Source organism: Oncorhynchus tshawytscha, linkage group LG33, assembly GCF_018296145.1.
Source record: "Oncorhynchus tshawytscha isolate Ot180627B linkage group LG33, Otsh_v2.0, whole genome shotgun sequence".
Taxonomy (NCBI): domain Eukaryota; kingdom Metazoa; phylum Chordata; class Actinopteri; order Salmoniformes; family Salmonidae; genus Oncorhynchus; species Oncorhynchus tshawytscha.
In genome coordinates, this window is record NC_056461.1 from 25,302,561 (window position 1) to 25,322,735 (window position 20,175).

The following is a 20,175-nucleotide window of genomic DNA, read 5'->3' on the forward strand; positions in this document are numbered from 1 at the left end:
GACAGAGAAGCACAGAACCCAAATCATGGAGAGTCCTTCCCATGGTAACACCTCTGTGCCGTCTACAGGCACAGCAGAAGAGCTCTGGGCTGGGCATGGCCCACCAGGGTGAACCCCTGGAAGACCAGGAGGAGCGCCAGGTCCCAGCCCGGGCCAAGTTTGTTTCCCCTGAGCTCTCAGAGGCTGTGGAGAGAGCTCGCCGACGCAGGGAGGAGGAGGAGAGACGTGCCCGCGAGGAAAGACTGGCCGCATGCGCCGAGAAGCTCAAGAGGCTAGATGAGAAGTTTGGGAAGATGGAGAGGCAGTTGTCGAGGTCTGAGGAGGAAGCAAAGGATGGGGAGAGCAAGGAGGTAGCACTGTCCCCTGGAAAAGAGAGCAAAATCCACCCAGAGAGCTGTCAGTACGGCACGAAAGGTAACATCAATCTGCTATTACTGTTTTGTTTAATAAACATTTATCCAGGTTGGTCAGTTGAGAAAATACTCATTTGCAATTGCAACAATAACCTTCTCAGTTATATATAGATGGATAGATAGAGTTCACTTATTGTTGAAATGGAGCATTTTACTGAATGGTTTACAGAGGTAGTTATGTAAAAGTAGGATTATATCCCTCTCCTGTCCCAGACGCTGAGTGTCTCTTGGAGCACTCCCCCAGACAGCAGGACTACAGGGACAAGGCCACCTCGGGCTTCGCCTCCTACCGCAGCGAGGACGATGCCGGGGCCGAATCCAACTCTCCCCTCCCGCCCCGCTTCCAAAAGCAGCAGCAGCAGGTGAGCCGCCCGGCCGACGCAACAGCCCGTTCCCTCGTGCCCCTAATCCCCATCCTTAATTCCTGCCAGGATTAGCACCCAGCGGCACTAGAAAGGCCCGTCAGAGTTCACATGAGCAGGTGTTTTCCGTAGCGACTGTCCTTCTTTACTGGAAAGGGGAGGGTATTATGAAGGGTGTGCTTGTCATTTTCTATTTAGTTCAGTGGTGGATACGTAGCAATAGGATACACAACAAAACAGGAATAAAAGACCCACTCACTGCTTATAGTACAATTCCAAAAGGTCTTTAACTGTAGCTAGTCACTTTTTATTTTACTTATGTGAGGTGAATAATTGTACCAGTGTTTATACTAAATGAGTTTCTGCTCTGTGTCCCTCCCACTCACAGGAGCAAGTGTATAAGATGCAGCACTGGCAGCAGCAGTCTGGCCACCCTGCCCCCTCCGGCTCCAGCCATCCCCAGAGGGGCTACTACCCCCCACACGTGCTGGGCTTTGACCCCCGCTGGATGATGATGCCCCCTTCATGGACCCCCGCATGGCCCAGGGCCGCCCCCCTGTGGACTACTACCCTAACGCTGTCCACTCTTCAGGTTAGACCTGAGAAAATAGTCTTGTTGTACTAAAGCAGGGTTTCCCAACCCTCTCCTTAGCCCCCCCTAGACATTTCACAGTTTTGTTTAACTGTCACACCTGATTCAATTAGTCAACTAATCGTCAAACCTTTGACTAATTGAATCGAGTGTGCCAGTTTAGGGTTAAAACAAAAATGTGAAAAGTTTGTTGAGTCCTAAGGAGAGGGTTGGGAAACCCTGTACAGGAGGGAATGGTAAGGGGATCCCTTTAAAAGGATCTATCTTTTTAGTGTGACAGCATTATCGATCTTTATAGACTGATATAGATTCCTAAACAATCCTATATCTCTTACTGTAAAAAACTGTTTTTGTGTAGGAATGATGAAACCGCTGATGCAGCCAGACCACTTGAACAGCCCAGGGTCCACCTCTGACGAGGGTTGCAACCCCAGCATGCATCACGAGAGGAGGGCCCCCTCCACCGAGCCCTACCCCGTTTGGAACCAAGATGGCTACCCCCCTCGCAGTTTCACCCCACCCTACCAGAGACAGCACGAGAGCTCAGACAGGAGCCAGCCAGACGACCGGATTGACAGGACCTGCTCCCAGCAGGACTTGTATGAAGAGAGGGGAAACGAGTGCCTAGACAACCCCTCTCACAACCTCTTGCATCCGGCCTACCACCAGAGCAGAGGCCCCGACAGGGACCGCCTGCTCTCCACAGCCCTGAGCCGGCCCCAGCAGCAGAACGCAGACGGCGGCTACTCCAAACAGGAGCCCAAAGACGGGCACCTGAAGGACAGCACTGACCACCGCGACGATGTCTTCGACACAGCCAAGGAAAAGGGCTTTGACTCAGACTTCTGGAGGCGAGATGGAGGCCAGAAGAAGGAAGGTGGTGTTGGTGTTCAGAACCAGTGGTTTAATCCTGGCACCACTACCTCCGCCAGCAGTGTAAGCCAGCCATCTGAGACCAGCGGTAGGACCCTGACCCGCAGGACCGGCCCCATTAAGAAGCCTGTGCTCAAGGCCCTCAAAGTGGAAGACAAGGAGAACGAGAAGCCCAAAGTCGAGCCCGGGGAGAAGGTAGTCCCTTACCGTCTGGAGAAAGAAGTGCTCACCAATGTATATGACCTGAAGAAAGACAACCAGCCCCTAGTAAGTAACAGACGCTCTGCCTCACCTGCTATCGAGAAGCAGCCAGAAGAGAAGCAACACCAACCACCAGCCCCTGCTAAAGTAGAGCAGCCATCCAGTCCCCACAGTGAGGATTTGCCCAAGGAGAGCAGCTGGGACAGCGGGAAGAGCCAGTCCTCTAGAGATGACCAGGAGAGCAGGGAGCCTGCCGCACCACGACGCAACAACTGGATCTTCGTCGATGAGGAGCAAGCCTTTGCCGGAGCCAGGGGAACGGGTAGAGGTCGAAGCCGTGGCGGCTTCAGGGAGTTCAGCTCCAGAGGGGACCGAGGTGGCCGGGGAGGCCGAGGCGGAGAGAACCCCAGAGGAAGCTACAACAATAACAGCAGGGACGCCACTGGAGCCCAGAGACCAGGCAGAGGCAGAGGACTGCCCAGGGACTTTGTCAAGTTGGAAGACCTGCAGAGGGGGAAGCCGAGGAGGCGCAACGTCAGTGAGACTCTGAGCGAGACCTCCGAGTACGAGGAGCTGCCCAAGCGGCGGCGCCAGAAGGGCTCTGAAAACGGAGAGGGTGTCTGCTACCCAGAGCAGGGAGAGACCAGGAAGGCTGACCGAGACTCGTGGAGGTCGAACAAGGTGTACACTGAAGACCAGGCGGCTAGCGACGCCCGAGACGACAAAGCCAAGGCCAGCAGCAGGGGCTTCGGCGGCCGCTCTCTGCCTCCCAGACTCGACACTGGCAGGGGCTACAACACCGGCCGGGGGTTCAACAACGGCTCCAGAGACACCTCCACCTGGAGGGGCCGGGGGACACAGTTCGGCAGCAGCGGTGGGCCCATGCAGGAGAACGGATATGGCCCGGGCACCGACACCTTCCCCAGAAGACCACCACCTGCAGAGCGCGAGCTCCTCAAATACACCCCCAAGTTTACCGGCTCTACCGGTTCCTTCATGGAGAATGGCACAGAGGACCGTGGCTTGGAGGGAGAGTACTACATAGACAATGACAACCCTGGACAACAGCAGTTGAGAAGACGGCGGCCGCCGCGCCAGGACAAGCCCCCGCGCTTCCGCCGACTACGCCAAGAGAGGGAGCCCGGCAGCGGCCAGTGGACCAGTGACGAGTATATCAACGGATCGGACGGATTCGCCAACCCCTGGTCGGGCCGCTCCAAGGAGGGAGGTAGAGAAGACGGCTGGCCCAGTGGCCACTACTCCGGAGGGGGAGGGAGGTCCGGTGGTCAGCATGGCCAGGCTGAGGACTGGGAGACTGGCTCGGAGAACAGCGACTTCAACGACTGGAGGGAGAAGCGAGGTGGAGGGCAGCAGCAAGCCCACGGTGGAGATGTGCACTCAGACTCTGGCCACGGGGAGCTTGGCTCTGTGGAGAAGAGGGATCTGGCCAAAAGAAGCTTCTCCAGCCAGCGCCCCCTGGTGGACCGGCAGAACAGGAAGGGAGAGCCAGCCCTACTGGAAGGGAACAAGATGACCCGTTCCTCAGAGAACCCCAGCGCACTGCCCTCTTGCAACAGGAATGACGGCTGGCAGAACGGAGGGGCCTCCAACCATAGGAGGTGAGTACTGTGTTAACTTTGGCTTACGTTAACTTGGTGCGAGAATGTTCAACAAAACTGTGGATATATATATATTTTTTTTCAAAACATCCTCATGGCATCATGATACAATAGCTTTTAAAAGCAACACCCTTTAATGGGAACACCTGACTCATGGAATGTGTCTCCCTTTCTGCAGGAACAAAGAGGATTCAGGCCTAGTCTACTGTGTCGAGCAGTCTGAGGAGGGCCACAAGCCCAACGAACCCTCAGGGAAGAAGCTGGACAAGGAGCTGAGGACTCGGTCTGTGAAGGGAGACCTGGCTGAACCATTGTCTCAGTACGACCTCAACAGCTACCACAGTGAGTGCCAGGCACCAACCTCATAGTAAAGCACGGCTCAAATGTAACCAGGGTTCTCAAACTTGTGGCCCATGGACCAGATGTGGCCCACAGACTGATTTAATGTGCTCCGTAGTTGTCTTTTTGTCAATTTTATTTTCATATTTCCTATCACAGTGTGTTGTAATGGCATAAGTGTATGTCTTCCAGTTGAGGGGGATGCTGGGTGTTCCAGTCCAGATGGGTTCCAGGACCTGACCAAAAAACAGCAGCGTCGTCTTCCACAGGAAGACGACAGGAGGAGGAAGGATCATGGAGCTCCGGTAAATTGACAGAACATTAAAATAATCCCAAAACATTTAAATGCATCTGAAATAATGGGCACAAGGGCTTTAGGTGTCTCGAGAATAGACCCTGTATTGAGTAAAATCTAACTTTCAAATTGATTATTGCAAGCAGCAATTACTTTAAATGTTTTTTCAGAAATATCTCAATTGTATAGTTGTACATGACTTATTTTTTTATTTTACCTTTATTTAACTAGGCAAGTCAGTTACTTTCAGTTACTTATTTTCAATGACAGCCTAGGAACAGTGCTTTAACTGCCTTGTTCAGGGGCAGAACAACAGATTTTTTTCCTTGTCAGCTCAGGGATTCGATCTTGCAACCTTTCGGTTACTAGTCCAACGCTCTAACCACTTGGCTACCTGCCGCCACTTGAGCAGCTATGTTGTACTTCATCTATGAAGAAATGTCTTCCTCTACCTCACAACTGCAGGTGTCGGTGAAGAACAGACCGATCACCTCCAAGATGCCCCCACGGTTTGCCAAGAAGCAGGGTGGCATGACCATGGATCCGCCAGAGGAGGGCCTCTCTGCCAACAACCTGGGCACTGAGATCTGGGAGACCAACAGCTCCGGTAGGAGTAGGAGCAACACCCCTGTGCTCACAACTCATCTTCCACCCCATCTGATAACTGAGAGTAACTCAGTCTGTTGCCCATACTCTGCTTTTCTATCCAGATGAACATTGTGTTTTCAACTGTGTTAAAGAAAATCTTTGACTCCAGTGGTTCTTACATTATTTTCATACCCTTTAGCTTTGTCAGTCCAGACATCTGGAGGAGACTCGTGGACCAAGCAGGTGTCTTATACGGGCAGTGAGCCCAACTCTGAGGACTCTGACGCGGGGCCTGAGCAGAGCAAGGAGCAGCACAAGCCCGGCCCCATCGGCAACGAGCGCTCACTCAAGCACCGCAAGGGCTCGGAGGGTCTGGAGGGCGGGTCCATTACACCTGTCAATGGTGTGAACCTCCACGCGGACACGGTACTGCCCGTGCCGCCCATAGAGTTTGGCGTTAGCGCCAAGGACTCTGACTTCAGCCTACCGCCCAGGTCCACCCCAGTGCCTGTGTCCAACCCTGTCACCAAGCTACAAGTCACCCTTGCCAGCAATGTGAGTACAAATAAACTGAGTACTACCAGATTTCCATTGTCACCTCATAATTATAGGGTGGGGTATTGAAAGGAGTCCTTGAAATTGCTTCATAGTGAAGTGGCTTGATTAAATAAATATAAATTAGATGTAAAATGGACAAAAGATGTCATTGACTAGTTGTGTTAACTTCTGTCTGTGTGTAGCCGGCCCTGACCCAGGCCATCCCCATGCTGTGTAGAGACCACCTGCAGCCTGGCATCAACCTCAACCCCATCTCTTTCCCCAGCGCTGACCTCACACTCAAGGTACACCACCTCCACCACACTACCTCTCACTTTCCACAAATCAGTCTTGTTGGAGATTTAATTCTCAATAACCTACCTGGCTAAATGTCAGATCAGATAAACGTTAGTAAACTCCAAAATGTTTTTTTTGGTGTACTTTCACTAAACAGTTGCCTCCCTTCGGCCCTCTTCCTCAGATGGAGTCAGCCCGTAAGGCGTGGGAGAACTCCCAGTCTCTCCCTGAGCAGGGCTCTCCTGGTGGGGTTGCCGCTGGTGCCCAGCCCCCCTGCACCGTAGGCTCCTCCAGTGGGGTCAGCTACAGCTCCTTTGGAGGGGTGCCCATGCCTGTGGCCTCTGTGGCGCCTTCCATGTCCATGCAGGGTAAAGGGACACTCAGACACATTAACAGACATTATTGGTATATTTGGCCAAGGACTATGCATTGTATGAAATCTACATCTGTGTGTTATTATTACCATTTTTGAAATAACATAATTGCATTTCCCTCTCTCTAGGTAACCATATCCCCCCGCTGTATCTGGACGGCCATGTTTTTCCCAGCCAGCCTCGTCTGGTGCCCCCAACCATGACCCAGCAGCAGAGCTACCAACAGGTACTTCACTCACAAGTATAGGGTCTTACAGGATTTTATTCCATTTTTCTTTTTAATAAAGAACACATTTATTGGAGGTTTTCTTTTTGGCAATAATCAACAAAACTACACTGTGCAGCGGAACACCAACTGTAATATTATAATTCACTCCTTCCCATGTGTGCACGCAGGCAGCTGCCCAGCAGATCCCCATCTCCCTGCACACCTCTCTGCAGGCCCAGGCCCAGCTTGGTCTCCGGGGGGGCCTGCCCGTCTCACAGTCCCAGGAGATGTTCAACTCCATTCCCTCCTTCAGGTCCCAGGTATACATGCACCCCAATCTGTCCCAGCCCAGCCCCATGGTGCTGTCAGGTGGTGGCCCCCTCAAGGGGCCCTACTCGGCCTTCCCGGGCATGCAGCCGTCAGATATGGTCAAGCCCCAGTCTGGCTCCCACTACCAGCCAATGAATGGCAGCCAGGCCATGGTCTATGACGGCCAGATGAACCAGGGCCCTGGCATGGGCTCCTCCCAGCTCATGGACTCCCAGCTCATCCAGGTAAGGGGAGCCACTCTGTGGCACACTTGTGTTAGTTTGAAGGAAAACAGTTAGTTTGGCTTTTAATGGAAACATACTCTCATAATTCAATGTTTCAAAGTCCGATGCATTGATCACCCCTCTCTCTCTCCAGGTGACCATGCCCTTGCCGGGCTCTCAGCTGCGTTATGGCTCTGCCCAGCAGCACCTCATCCTGCCCCAGTCCATCCAGCTCCAGCAGGGCCAGAACCTCTCCGTGGGAGCTGCCCGCAGAATGCTCCCCCCTGGCTCCCAGCCCCCAGTCATGACCGGCAGCAGAGAGGTGAGAGCCAGAGACCCACCAAGTGTCCCTTCCAACAATGATACAGCCCAACTACCTTGATTGGTCAATGTTAGCTTTAGGTTGGATTTGGAAACATTTCATGTATAAACAGAAAAAATGCACATTGAATTAAGTGAAACCCATCCCTTTGAAATAGAGGGGAAAGTTCACCTAAATCACAATTACTTGAATGTTTTCGCAGAATTTCCCAATCTCTACTGGTCCATATACTACTTACAAGGTAAGGAAAAACGTATGAGTGAATTTGTCATTTGGGTGAACTATGACGTTAATGCCACAACATTTAATAGATGGAATTGAGAAGTTCTTACATGGATGTTTGTTTGTTTATCCTCTAGACCTCCCAGATGGAAATGAAAGGTTTCCAGTTCTCTGACAAGCCCAATCACTCCCAGGGCATGCCCGGAGGATACAACAGGTGAGCTGGAACAGCTAAATGTCACCCGGAAGCTGTTAGACTGCAACACGGCTACTCTTTAGTTTGGATCCTTATAAACACGTGTTCATGTTATTGTAACATGGCAAAGGATTCTACATGGTTCGCTTCCAGTAACATTTTTGGACTTAGAAACGGACATAATATCTGCCTATGCTTTTTGTTTTCTTCTAGTTAGTTCAAAAGTTAATTTAAGAAACATTTAGTGGTCATATAATGGCATTCAAGTTACTTTTAAATATATGTTATTAAAAGGTAATGGTAAATCTATCTCTGTCCCTCTCTCCCCTCAGACCAGGGTCTGCCAGCCCCAGTGGGAAGCCGTCTGGCCCCGTGCCTGGACATTACACCCAGCAGGTATGACCCAACACATAGTCATACACACATTAGGTACATACACACACAATGGTCGCACTAGTTATTGCTCACACTCTACAATCAATCAAGGTCCTCCAGAGCACTTCACACACTTTCATATGAACAAACACAATTTTACAGGCACTGCACACTGCTCTGACACTAGCAGGCATGACACACACACACAAACGGTCATGACTCAAACAATCCCAGCTGCTTATACACACACACTCATATAGCCTCCCCCTCCCATTTCATTGGAAACAGAAGACGACCTCCATGCAGGCTGTTCAGCAACGAGGCTGGGCCTGCAGTGGCCCTGGCCTGACCTGTAGTTGCTGCTACAGAGACCCGGCCACCGGCTGGTTTGAGGCCCCGCTGTGCCCCCTCCACGGCAAGGTTATAGAAACCTCACACTCAATCATTCTGCTTTATTTAAATCACTGATGTTGTTGCACCATTTTAAATGACTGATCAGTGTTGTCATGCAGCTACCTTGAACTGCTCTCACACAATGGTAAAACGGCCACTCAAGACCTTGAGGTACTTTTGAGTCATGAGCATAAAGCAATATTATTACATATAATTTTGGTATTCTTTCTGTGGAAAATATTTGCGGCCTTGCACAAGTCTCCACTACCCCCAAGGTTTGCCTAAAGATAACCATGCAGATATACTGAGCCATGTTGCCATGCTAACAGTGTGTGTATTTCCCTGCCTGCCGCCTCCGCCCTCTAGGTCCCTCCTCCTCAGGGCAGCATGGTTATGCACATGCGTCCCCCACCACCGGCCCCTTCCCCACCCCCATCCAGAGACCTGTCATGCAGGTCAACAAGACCGTCATCATCCGCTCCCCCTTATCCCAACCCTGGGCGCGAGCCCCCCACTCCACCCCCCTTGGCCCCCGAGCCCTCCGTCAAGGGGCCGGAGGATGGCATGAAGGTGAGCCATCCACTGTAAATACAGGTAATTTGATTTGAATCCATTTGTTTTTTGTTTTTCTCCAATCCAATGTGCAAATGTATGTAATAAGAGCCATATGTGGAGAGTTTGGTCCTTGCTGTTTATGTCAGATTGTAGGTTTCTGTGGATTATCACTTAAACATAATTTGATTGGTTAAAAGGGTGTCATGTGACTTCAATCGCCACTGGCAGCACCTCAACTCTCCTCCATGTTCGTTGCCAAGTGACTAGTAGTTTTCCAAGTTAGCCTGAACTCTCTTTATAGATGGCTTTGAATGAACTCTGGATGTACTGCTGTGAACTATTGTAGTTATTAATGACCATATTATATTGAGTCATAACCAGTAATGTGGTGCCGGAAGGATGAGTTCTCTCATTACAAGATTAATTTGTCAATGAGCTTACCTGGGGAACTGCTTTTGACTGAATGGTGCTCATAGACATAGAAAGCCTAATCATGTAGGCACATGCTTGCTGGTACATAAAAGCATTTACTGGCATATGCGTTGTTTGGTTTTCTGGATTTATAGTCGTCAGAAGACATCAAAATATATATGTTTCAGTGCGTAATACTTGTTGCTAACAATACATTGGGCTGATGCTTGATAATAGCTTTTTTTTTATGGTGTCCAATTTTTGCTATTAGACTGTTTTTAAAACAATGTTTTAACTATTTCCCTTGACATGGCCTAAAAATCATATCAAATAAAAGGCAAACATATGGGCGATTCATGATATGTATCATCTTCTTTTTTTCTCTCTAAGCTTTGTTGTACAACTAAAGGTCAATACACTTCATTTCAAATAGTGTAATGATTTCAGAGCTTGTAAAAGTATACCTAGGCTAAATATAAACAGTCCACAACCATAAGACCCACTACTAATTACATTATTTTATAAAAATAGTTTAACCTGCCTTTTTGCAATAATCACATCTGGCTGTCATGTCAGTCTATGAAAATGCAATTTTTGTTAGAAATTTTAACAGAACCGTGCACTTCCACTAATAATGACCAACTTCTTGTAGCAGGTGATTAGCAGGTGCATTATAGAAAATCAACACAATCTCTCAACCCACGTGTTCGTGAGAAGTCAGCTAATCTTTATATTTGAAGTCTAGCGAACTTGGATATATTTGCTAGGTATCAAGGTAGAACAGTTGAACTGTTATGAACACAGCCTTCTGTCCGTTTCCACCTGTTTGAACAGCATACCAGCCTGTCCACTTTGTTTAGATGTTGAAATCAAGTGGTCTACCTGGATAAGATGCTTATTTCTCAGAATGAGAACGAGTTGACAATTCCTTGTATAAATGCCTCTTTATGCACATTGCAAATGTATAAAACACAGACTAGACTGCTAGCACAACACTCTGGATAAAATGCTGCTAGCGGTACATAGTACTGTAATGCCGTGCACGACAAACTGAGCATTTAATTTTCCAGAATGAATGTTAATCGATACTCCCGTTTTAGTAGGGTCTGCTCTGCGCTCAATTTTGAGAATTCAGACATAAACATTTTACGTTTTCCAGTCAAATGTCTGTTTCGGTGTCCATATGACTGATTCTGTTGGACCAAACCTCAAATGCAAATAGAGTTGAAACTGTCAGAGGGAGAAGTGGTCTTTCATCCTTGTTGTGAGTGGCAGGGTGCGGGACTGTGTGTGTGTGTGTGTGTGTGAGAGAACTGGGAAAGGTACATAGCACAGAAGGAGTGATGTAGACCACACCAAAAAAACATGAGAACAAACTCGTCAAAACTAAATAATAAAAAATGTAATACTTGTGGTACTGGCTTTTGGTGAACATTCATTTGAATTAATTTGATATCGCCACTGCCCTACTTGTAACAGTGTTTTGTTGCCCATTTGAAAACCATATGAAATGTTAACCTTGAATTTCTTGTGTGTGTTCGAGTAAAGCCCTGTGGGATAGGCGCCAGCTGGTGGGTGAGGGGAAGGCACTGCCTGATGACCAGCAACCTCCAGGAGCCCCTTCCCGGCTGGCAGGGCAAACCAGCACCATGCACCAGAGTCATCAAAGTGGAAGAGGGCAAGGCATAGCAACGGACCTTAAACCTCCTTTTAACCTTCACAAAACCTGCTTCTGGAAGACGCAAACCCCTGCCTCCTCCCTCGGCCCACCTCTCAGCCTTCTCTCACAAAACCCCAGGTCGGCGCCAGACTGAAGGGCAGGGATACTGTATCAACTCCCAGAACCTGACACCAACTTTCAGAACCGGACATTATTATTATTATTATTATTATTAAACACCACATATAGAGATATATAAATATATATAAATATATACATAGACAATAGTTTTGGACACTCTTCTAAGCAGACTCTTCAAGGTCGTCTTTATTTATTAATGTTAATGTCCATTTTGAGAGAAGGATAATGGTAACAAAAAAGAGAATAGAAATTCACGTTTTCTGTGTTGCTCGCCATCAGAGTCCGAAAAAGGAAACGGCCAGCTCCTGCAGATAGTTCACCGTCGTAATTCACCCCTTTTTTGCCAAACTGTACTTACCTTTTTGGTCTGTAGCCTTGTAGATGAGGCAGACACTTGACATGTCACCACAAGAAAGCAAATCTATAAGTGTTTTAAAAAAAGAATTGCAGAGCGGCACCTTTTTCACCCCCCCCCCAACTCTTTGTCATTTTTCGCTGATAACTGTGGAGTTTTTTATTATTTTTTTAGTCGTCATCTCCTATTTGCTCTATTCAAGGACTCCTTTTATTCAATAAAAATCCTTCAAACCCAGGTTTGAGGACATTGTGTGTAGACGTTGAAAGGCGTGACCTGGGGTGTGTCACCCTCCCAGGGTACTTCACACAGCACGTGAACTGTGACAAAACTGCTTAGATTCTTAGAAAATGTTTCCGTTTTTTTTTTAAAGGCAGTTTTTTTGCTTTTATGTGACTCTCGCCTTTATGTATTTCCTATTTTAGAGAAATCATGTTGCCTCATTTGAAGCTTCCCTGGCTTTGATGCAGTGTGTGCATGTGATGTGCTGAACATGGGTTAACCGCAGGGCCTGATCCAGGATTCCGTCACAACATTTCAAAAGGCTCTGAAGTCAGTGGACATGTGCCGCTGCAGTGTGTGTGTGTGTGTGGTTTTGATCAACCAAGCTGGCAAAAAAATGTGGAGTTATTCTTTAGTTTTGGGGAGTGAGGGTGGGCTTCATTGACTTACTGTACGATCCCAATAGCTGATTCAAATTCTTTCTATCGCTATCCATTTGGTTGTAATGAGTTGAAATCTGAATCACATCTGATACATGTCAAGTGATTTTATATCCCTCTCCTGGAGTATTTTTGCTTTTTCTCCTAGAGCTATTATAAACACTTCTCTGTATTGTGTTTTTTTTTTTTTTTGTTAACACAACTCGATGGAAAGATGGAGGTTAGTGAAGAAATTAGTAGGCATACCTCCCTAGTGAACGTTCAGCACCATGTAAAGTCTCCGGGTAATAAAAGCAACCTAACTAGAACTCTCAATCAGGGTCCAAATATCTATTTCTATGTTACAATTTGATGATAATGGAGGGGGATTAGATGCTTGATGAATTAATGTACTATCTTCGTGTAACATTTTTTTTGTGAACGTTGCAGTTGCTTTGGGCTCTCAGAAGGAATATTAAAGCATTTATTTTTTGTTTGAAAAATGTGATCTGTTTGCATTTTTTTTTTGTCACATTTTGAAAGTCATTTACTATTCCAATGTCATAAAGGTTTAGAAATGTTACTGCTTATTATAATGCTCCATGACACTACAAAATGTTCACTCATCTTTGTCACTGATGTCTGTACATTATGCATACCTGTTCATTATATTCCGAGTTGTGGTCAGTCGGGGAGGGTGGGAGTCAAAACATGTTTGATTTATATATTGTATCACTAATAAAATGATAAATGTTTAAAAGGTCACTTATGTTCTCACAGGGTGGACTGCTTTAACTTGTGGATTGGCTTATTGGACGTTGTGATGGCTTTCCTGCTTTTTGCAGTGACAGGACCCTGTCAGTTTTTGGACAGGGAAAAGGTGGACACTGAAACCTCATACACACCTGAGAAACTGCATTTGGTTTCCGTGCTCGACTTCTATTACTGTACCGACACCAAGATATCGCCATGACGCTTATTTTTTTTTGTACTTTTAAGAGTCATATTTGATTTGTCAGAGGACCAGTGCACTCTGGCACAGATCCAACAGTATCCTTCCTGATATGTGATCATATTCGCCCTTTCCTTGTTAAGAGCTTGAGAGAGAAATAAAGCCGTTGTGCTTTTTCAAAACCGTTGTCCTTTTTGAATGTGTTTTGTGTTCAAGGCTGTCAGTTGGATAAAGGTATTAGAATATTTTGTACTAATAAAATGTACCAACCCTGTGCGGCTGCAACAGCAATACAAACGGGTTATCGTGCCTATCGTATCAAATAACCGACATATGGTGGTTTTTACCTGCGGAAAAATAAACCAAGTGAATGTCATGACGTCATAAGTGTCGAATTCCACGAATTTTTGTCAAGACAAAGGGGGCTTTCTACACTGCAGAGAATTGTTCAGCACTTGCACTCTAAACAGGACATATCAGGACATCTTGACGGAATAAATCAAGTAGAAGGTAAACATTTGAACTCAAACTTTGTGTACGTCAAGTTGTAGATACATAAGGTGGTCTAGAAAGTTGTCAACTGATGACGGTAAGTTACGTTTGAAAACTTTTGTCGTGCAACGCACCTCTCAAAGTGAGCTATATCGGTCACTTTACGTTGCTTGTACAAAGTGTACTGATGAACTGCATTATAAATGGGGTAAATATATTTACATGTTATGGGGAATAAAGTTGAATGTCACGAATGTGTCTATGTTCTAAAACACTCGCGAATTTCGAACACTTTTGAACGTGGCAGTCGGCCCTTTATCGTCCAGGGAGAATGTACCCCAAACGGCCGGCAGATGGCGATATTGAGTCATTTAATTTTACAGTCCAACGAGCATGCATGCATGCAGCCGGTTATACACACTTTTCCCTGTGGACGAGTTCGTACATAAAACATTCAAGCTGCAAAGGCGTCGATTTCCTCCTTAACTAGCTGTAACGGCGAGAAGGCGGGGGAAATATGCATACTTTCTTTATGAAACACAATTTTCCACCACCACGCTAGAGTGGCTAATGCTAATTTATAATGTTAACGCCCAGCGTTCAACCAGGGCAAAGATATGGATATAATGATTAGATACTTACTTGTATTGTCTCCATCCTAACAATGGATTTGAAATGGTGGGCTGTGCAGCTCCCGTCTTGTCTTTGGATTGGTAGATAAGTCTCATTATTTTAATACTTTTTAAAATATTCGATGAGGGGTTGCGTTAATCGCCTGTATTCAATGGAGAGTTAGATGCTATGCTAGCCTAATACATATACATAGACTGTCTCGAATTTCAACAGGGACAACTGCGATATAGTGTTTTTTCTCAGTCAGGTGCATCACACATATCACTCTTAAAAACCTACGCATTACAAAACATGTATTAAATAAGCATCACAAATCAAAATGGCAGTTCATGTTCATCTTGACTCAGTTTGACACTGTCTCATTGCCCCCACACAAAAACCTTGTCAATTGCTTTATAGGCTGACTACACCGATGCGAGCATTGCAAAATAAATTTAAAAATCTATGTTATTCAATTATTGCACCCACACTGCTCGCACACGCCAACGAGTGTCTAGCGCTAAGGGCTAAAATAGAACTCCTTTCTATTTCTGAGGCAAGTCCTGCCCCTCCCATCTCCTCATTGGTTTGTAGAAGCAGGTACGTGCCATCTCCTCAGGGTGATTGAAAGACAATGTTTTGCCGGTTGTCGTGGTAATACTATGAAAGTGTGCCAATCACCACATAAGTTCAAAGATGAAAAAGCCGGGAAGGAGGAGAGATGACTAGAAACGATTCGGTTGGCCGTTTTATGTGTGGATTTAGAGGACCTTGTGCATTTCAGGTAATATAACAACTCAATGTTTATATCCCAGGGCAATTAGCTAGCAACAGCAAGGTAGCTAAATAGGACAAATTAGCTAGCAAGTGGAAGCTAACTAGCTAAATTGCCATACATGTTTAATGCTTTTCAACCTGTCCCCAAATTAATGTAATTGGTTCAGAGTTTGTTTTGATATTTTAACCTACGTGACGTGATCGCATTTGGTGTAGGGGGACAAAATAAATGTATCCACGATAGCGCACAATGGCGCACTCACGCAGCTGGTTTGGGTTCCGTGTAATAGTTAAGGATGTGTTTAGCATAGGCAGCTGGCTTCGCCTCCCTCTCTCTGGCCTGGGCTCCATGCATTCCCTTTGGATGGTAAAATGAAATGATTCAATATCGGCATCTGCTGGCTGTGGGCTAGGGAAATGATTTGGCTAGGGAGAATCAAGTCGACTGTCTTCACAAGGAACCAAACGGGGGGACTAACTTGAACTTCCAATAATAAATGCTAATTTTCATTGCGAACATTTTTGCTATTTTGGAGTAATGATTACACACCGGGCAAGCATTCCTGTGCCATAAAGGTCCAGACATCTTGGCAGATATAGTGCCCTACTCTTGAGAAGCCGGAGCAGGGCTAGAACCAACTACCTTGCTGTCAAAGGACAAATGCAATAATTCCTTTGCTATAAAGGTTCAGTGGCCTCATTTATAACCGCTGCATACATTTCACACTAAATATCTGCATATGCCATTTCTGAAAAGACTCCGCACGTACAAAAATATAGAGATTTCTATACTTGGCACACGCCATACACACCCATGTTTCCCGTTGTAAATCAGACCCGTCCTGAAACTGTGCATGTGTGAACAAGCAATAAAACTCAGCTTGAAAACACCCATCATTCACCTTTTATTGTGATATATGTGACCAATAAAAGGTTGTTTAATAACACCCTTATTTTCTTTATACTTTGGAAGTATTGGAATAAGGATGTTTCTAAAGGAAATGGCAAACTTGATCAAATGTCTCTGGAGGTGTTGGCAGTACGTTTTAATCTTTTACAGTGACATTGGCTGTATCTGACAGTTTCTGAAAGAAATCGTTTGAATTAAATAATTTGTGGATCGTTAGAATTAAATAATTTCAATTAAATCATGTTTTTATGTTGGCCACTGGGCACAGACGTCAATTCAACGTCTATTTCACGTTGCTTCAACATAATTTAATTGAAGTGACGTGTAAACAACGTTGATTTATTATCTAAATGTTGAAAGTGTGTGGGCGATGGAGAGAAACAAAATGGTGCAGTTTGAGGCCATGTGGTGGAGAGTGATGCGGGCGCTGGAGATGGGGTTGTGAGCAGGTGGGTCTGGGAAGGTGTGATGTCATTGATGTTTGTGTGTATGTGCGTTTTTTGTATTTTTTGAAGAACAACAAATATATACCTCCCTGAAAATTTGAGATGGGATGCTGAAGGCCTGTAGGCTACTTGGACAGTATGAAACCATCAGTCAGAAAATGCGAGAAACTTATTCTGCGGTTTATGGGAAACTAAGCACATTCTCACATCAAGTTACATTCATAAAGTTACAAGAGTTACATTCATTACATTCATAAATGCCAACTTTTGCATGGCCTGGCGCACCCACATTTTGTGTTATATTTTGTACATACAGTGCCTTCAGAAAGTATTCACACCCCTTGACCTTTTTCACATTTTGTTGTGTTACAGCCTGAATTTAAAATGGATGAAATTTAGATCATTTTTTGTCAATACCCCATAATGTCAAAGTGGAATTCTGTTTTCAATTGTTTTTACAAATTAACTAAAAATGAAAAGCCAAAAATGTCTTGAGTCAATAACTATTCAACTCCTTTATTATGGCAAGACTAAATAAGTTCAGGAGTAGATATTTGCTTAAACAAGTCACATAATATGTCGAATGGACTCACGCTGTGTGCAATAATAGTGTTTAACGTCATTTTTTTATGACTACCTCATCACTGTACCCCACACATACAATTATCTGAAGGTCCCACAGTCGAGCAATGAATTTCAAACACAGATTTATTTTACCTTCATTTAACTAGGCAAGTCAGTTAAGAACAAATTCTTATTTTCAATGACGGCCAGTGGGTTAACTGCCTTGTTCAGGGGCAGAACGACAGATTTGTACCTTGTCAGCTCGGGGATTTGAACTTGCAACCTTTCGGTTACTAGTCCAACGCTCTAACCACTAGGCTACAAAAAAAATTTACAAATTAAAAAGCATACATTGAATATCACTTTGAGCATAGTGAAGTTATTAGTTACACTTTGGATGGTGTATCAATACACCCTGTCATTACAAAGATACAGGCATCCTTCCTAACTCAGTGTATCAATACACCCAGTCATTACAAAGATACAGGCGTCTTTCCTAACTCAGTTGCCGGAGAGGAAGGAAACCTCTCAGGGATTTCACCATGAGGCCAATGGTGACTTTAAACAGTTACAGAGTTTAATGGCTCCTGTTTGCAACAGGGCACTAAAGTTATGCTGCAAAAAATTGTGGCAAACTTTTTGTTTGGGCAAATTCAACACAACACATTACTGAGTGCCACTCTCCATATTTTCAAGCATAGTGGTGGCTGCATCATGTTATAGGTATGCTTGTAATCATTAAACACTGGGGAGTTTTTCAGGATACAAAAAGAAACAGAAAATCCAAATCTACACTGTAGTTACTTACCAATACTTTTTACTTACTCAGGCAAGTCAGTTAAGAACAAATTCTTATTTACAATGACGGCCTATGCTGGCCAAACCCGGGCAACGCTGGGCCAATTGTGTGCCGCCCTATGGGACTCCCAATCACAGCTGGTTGTGATACAGCCTGGAATCAAACCAGGGTGTCTGTATTGACGCCTCTAGCACTGAGATGCAGTGGCTTAGACTGCTGCGCCACTCGGGAGCCCATTTTTAGCATAGCTAATGTTCCTGAGTGGCCAGGCCGAGTTACAATTTTGACTCAAATCTGCTTGAAAATCTAAGGCATGACCTGAAAAGGGTTGTCCAGCAATGATCAACAACCAATTTGACAGAGCTTGAAAAATGGGCAAATGTTTCACAATCTAGGTGTGGAAAGCTCTTAGAGATGTATTACCCAGAAAGATTCACAGCTGTCATTGCTGCCAAATGTGCTTTTACAAAGTATTGACTCAAGGGTGTGAATACTTATGTCAATGAGAGATGTGTATTTAATTGTCAATAAATGTCTAAAAACAAGTTGGTTTTGTGTGTGTATCTGTAACACAACAAAATGTGGAAGAAGTCAAGGGTTAGGAATCTTTCTGAAGGCACTGTACGTGTATAAATGAGGCCCCAGACCACTTGGCAGAGGCAGTATTACATTTGTAGGGTCCAGGGAGTCAACACTCATTATGAAGGAATTTGATACGTGTCTTCATTATATTTTGTTGTGCTTTGTCTCAGGATGTCAGGTAGAGCAGTCAGGCCAGACGAGGGTCTGATGATGATGCAGGAGCTTGAAGACCGTCTGAAGGAGCAGATTGATAAACTAGAGCACGTCCGCCTCTCTGCTACTGAGCTCAAAGACAACCTTTCTGGGGTTTGTTTGCACTATTTATTCTCTCACTCAACTACTATAGCCTATAGGCCTATTTCCCCCTTTTCTTATCTGAATACTGATCCACTACATACAGTGCATTCAGGAAGTATTCAAACCCCTTGAATTTTTCCACATTTTGTTACGTTACGGCCTTAATCTAAAATGCATAAAATATTTTTTCCATCAATCTACACAAAATACCCCATAATGTCAAATGGATTTTTTTAAAATTAAAAACATACCTTATTTACGTTAGAATTCAGACTCTTTGCTATGAGAAGAATGCAGAGAAGTATACCAAATACAGGTGTGCCAAGCTTGTAGCTTCATACCCAAGAAGACTCGAGGCTGTAATCGCTGCCAAAGGTGGTTCAACAAAATACTGTGTAAAGGGTCTGAATACTAATGTAAATGTGATATTTCACTTTTTCATTTGTAATAAACTTGCAAAAAATTCTAAACCTGTTTTTGCTTTGCCATTATGGGTTATTGTGTGTAGATTGACAAGAAAAATACAACAATTTAATCAATTTGAGAATAAGGCTGTCATGTAACAAAATGTGGAAAAAGTCAAATGGTCTGAATACTTTCCGAATGCACTGTACCTGTCCATGGAAGCCCCATTGAGCTCAGAGTGGGATTTATACTGAACTATGACTGTTTCTGTTTCTACACCATTGCAGATCAATGGTGATCTGAACCAATCTATTGCTGACCATCTGGACTGGCTGGGTCAGCTGTCAGAGCGAGTGGAGACCCTTCAGATGAACACATCCGTCTTTGTTCAGGTGAGAGACAGGAGACGTGGTGAAGGGACAGTTTTAACTGACAACTGCTTCTGTCTGTGTTAAGAAGAGGTGCATGGATTTCTATAATAGCATGGCTTTTGTGTGCAGATGAACCCGAAGCCTCGTACCTGGGGAGTGAAGCAGGGCTCCAGGCGCGCTCCACGCTGGGGCCGACTCCACAGTCTGGCTGATGATGCCCAGTCTGAGTATGGCTGGTCCCCTATCCGCACGCGACGCAACAGCGACGCTGCCTCCGAGATGTCCTGTGCCTGGTGACCTGGTAGCTCAGATGGATCAGTTGGTTGGACTTGGATCAGGGTGCTGGCAATACCAGGGTTGTGTGTTTGAATTGCGTGGGACACGTACTACACTGACTGTGTTAACTGCAAGTTGCTTTGGATAAATTAGTCTGCTAAATGACCATACTAAAAGACATGATTACAAC

At 45.4% G+C, this 20,175-nt stretch overlaps 1 protein-coding gene across 1 annotated transcript in view; it reads left to right on the top strand.

Annotated features, from left to right (window-relative positions):
* The window catches only part of LOC112233482 (protein PRRC2B), a 50,564-nt gene extending 36,923 nt beyond the window's left edge, over nucleotides 1-13,641 (top strand). Inside the window, 20 exon segments of the mRNA XM_024401145.2 lie at nucleotides 69-414; nucleotides 627-775; nucleotides 1,164-1,293; nucleotides 1,296-1,367; nucleotides 1,726-4,060; nucleotides 4,239-4,402; nucleotides 4,592-4,704; nucleotides 5,160-5,301; nucleotides 5,482-5,837; nucleotides 6,023-6,124; nucleotides 6,301-6,484; nucleotides 6,619-6,716; nucleotides 6,887-7,252; nucleotides 7,386-7,553; nucleotides 7,756-7,794; nucleotides 7,913-7,992; nucleotides 8,304-8,367; nucleotides 8,635-8,766; nucleotides 9,106-9,333; nucleotides 11,254-13,641. Coding sequence (XP_024256913.2) covers nucleotides 69-414; nucleotides 627-775; nucleotides 1,164-1,293; nucleotides 1,296-1,367; nucleotides 1,726-4,060; nucleotides 4,239-4,402; nucleotides 4,592-4,704; nucleotides 5,160-5,301; nucleotides 5,482-5,837; nucleotides 6,023-6,124; nucleotides 6,301-6,484; nucleotides 6,619-6,716; nucleotides 6,887-7,252; nucleotides 7,386-7,553; nucleotides 7,756-7,794; nucleotides 7,913-7,992; nucleotides 8,304-8,367; nucleotides 8,635-8,766; nucleotides 9,106-9,327 — 5,262 coding nt within the window. The 3' untranslated portion in view covers nucleotides 9,328-9,333; nucleotides 11,254-13,641.
* The last annotated feature ends 6,534 nt before the right edge of the window (nucleotides 13,642-20,175 follow it).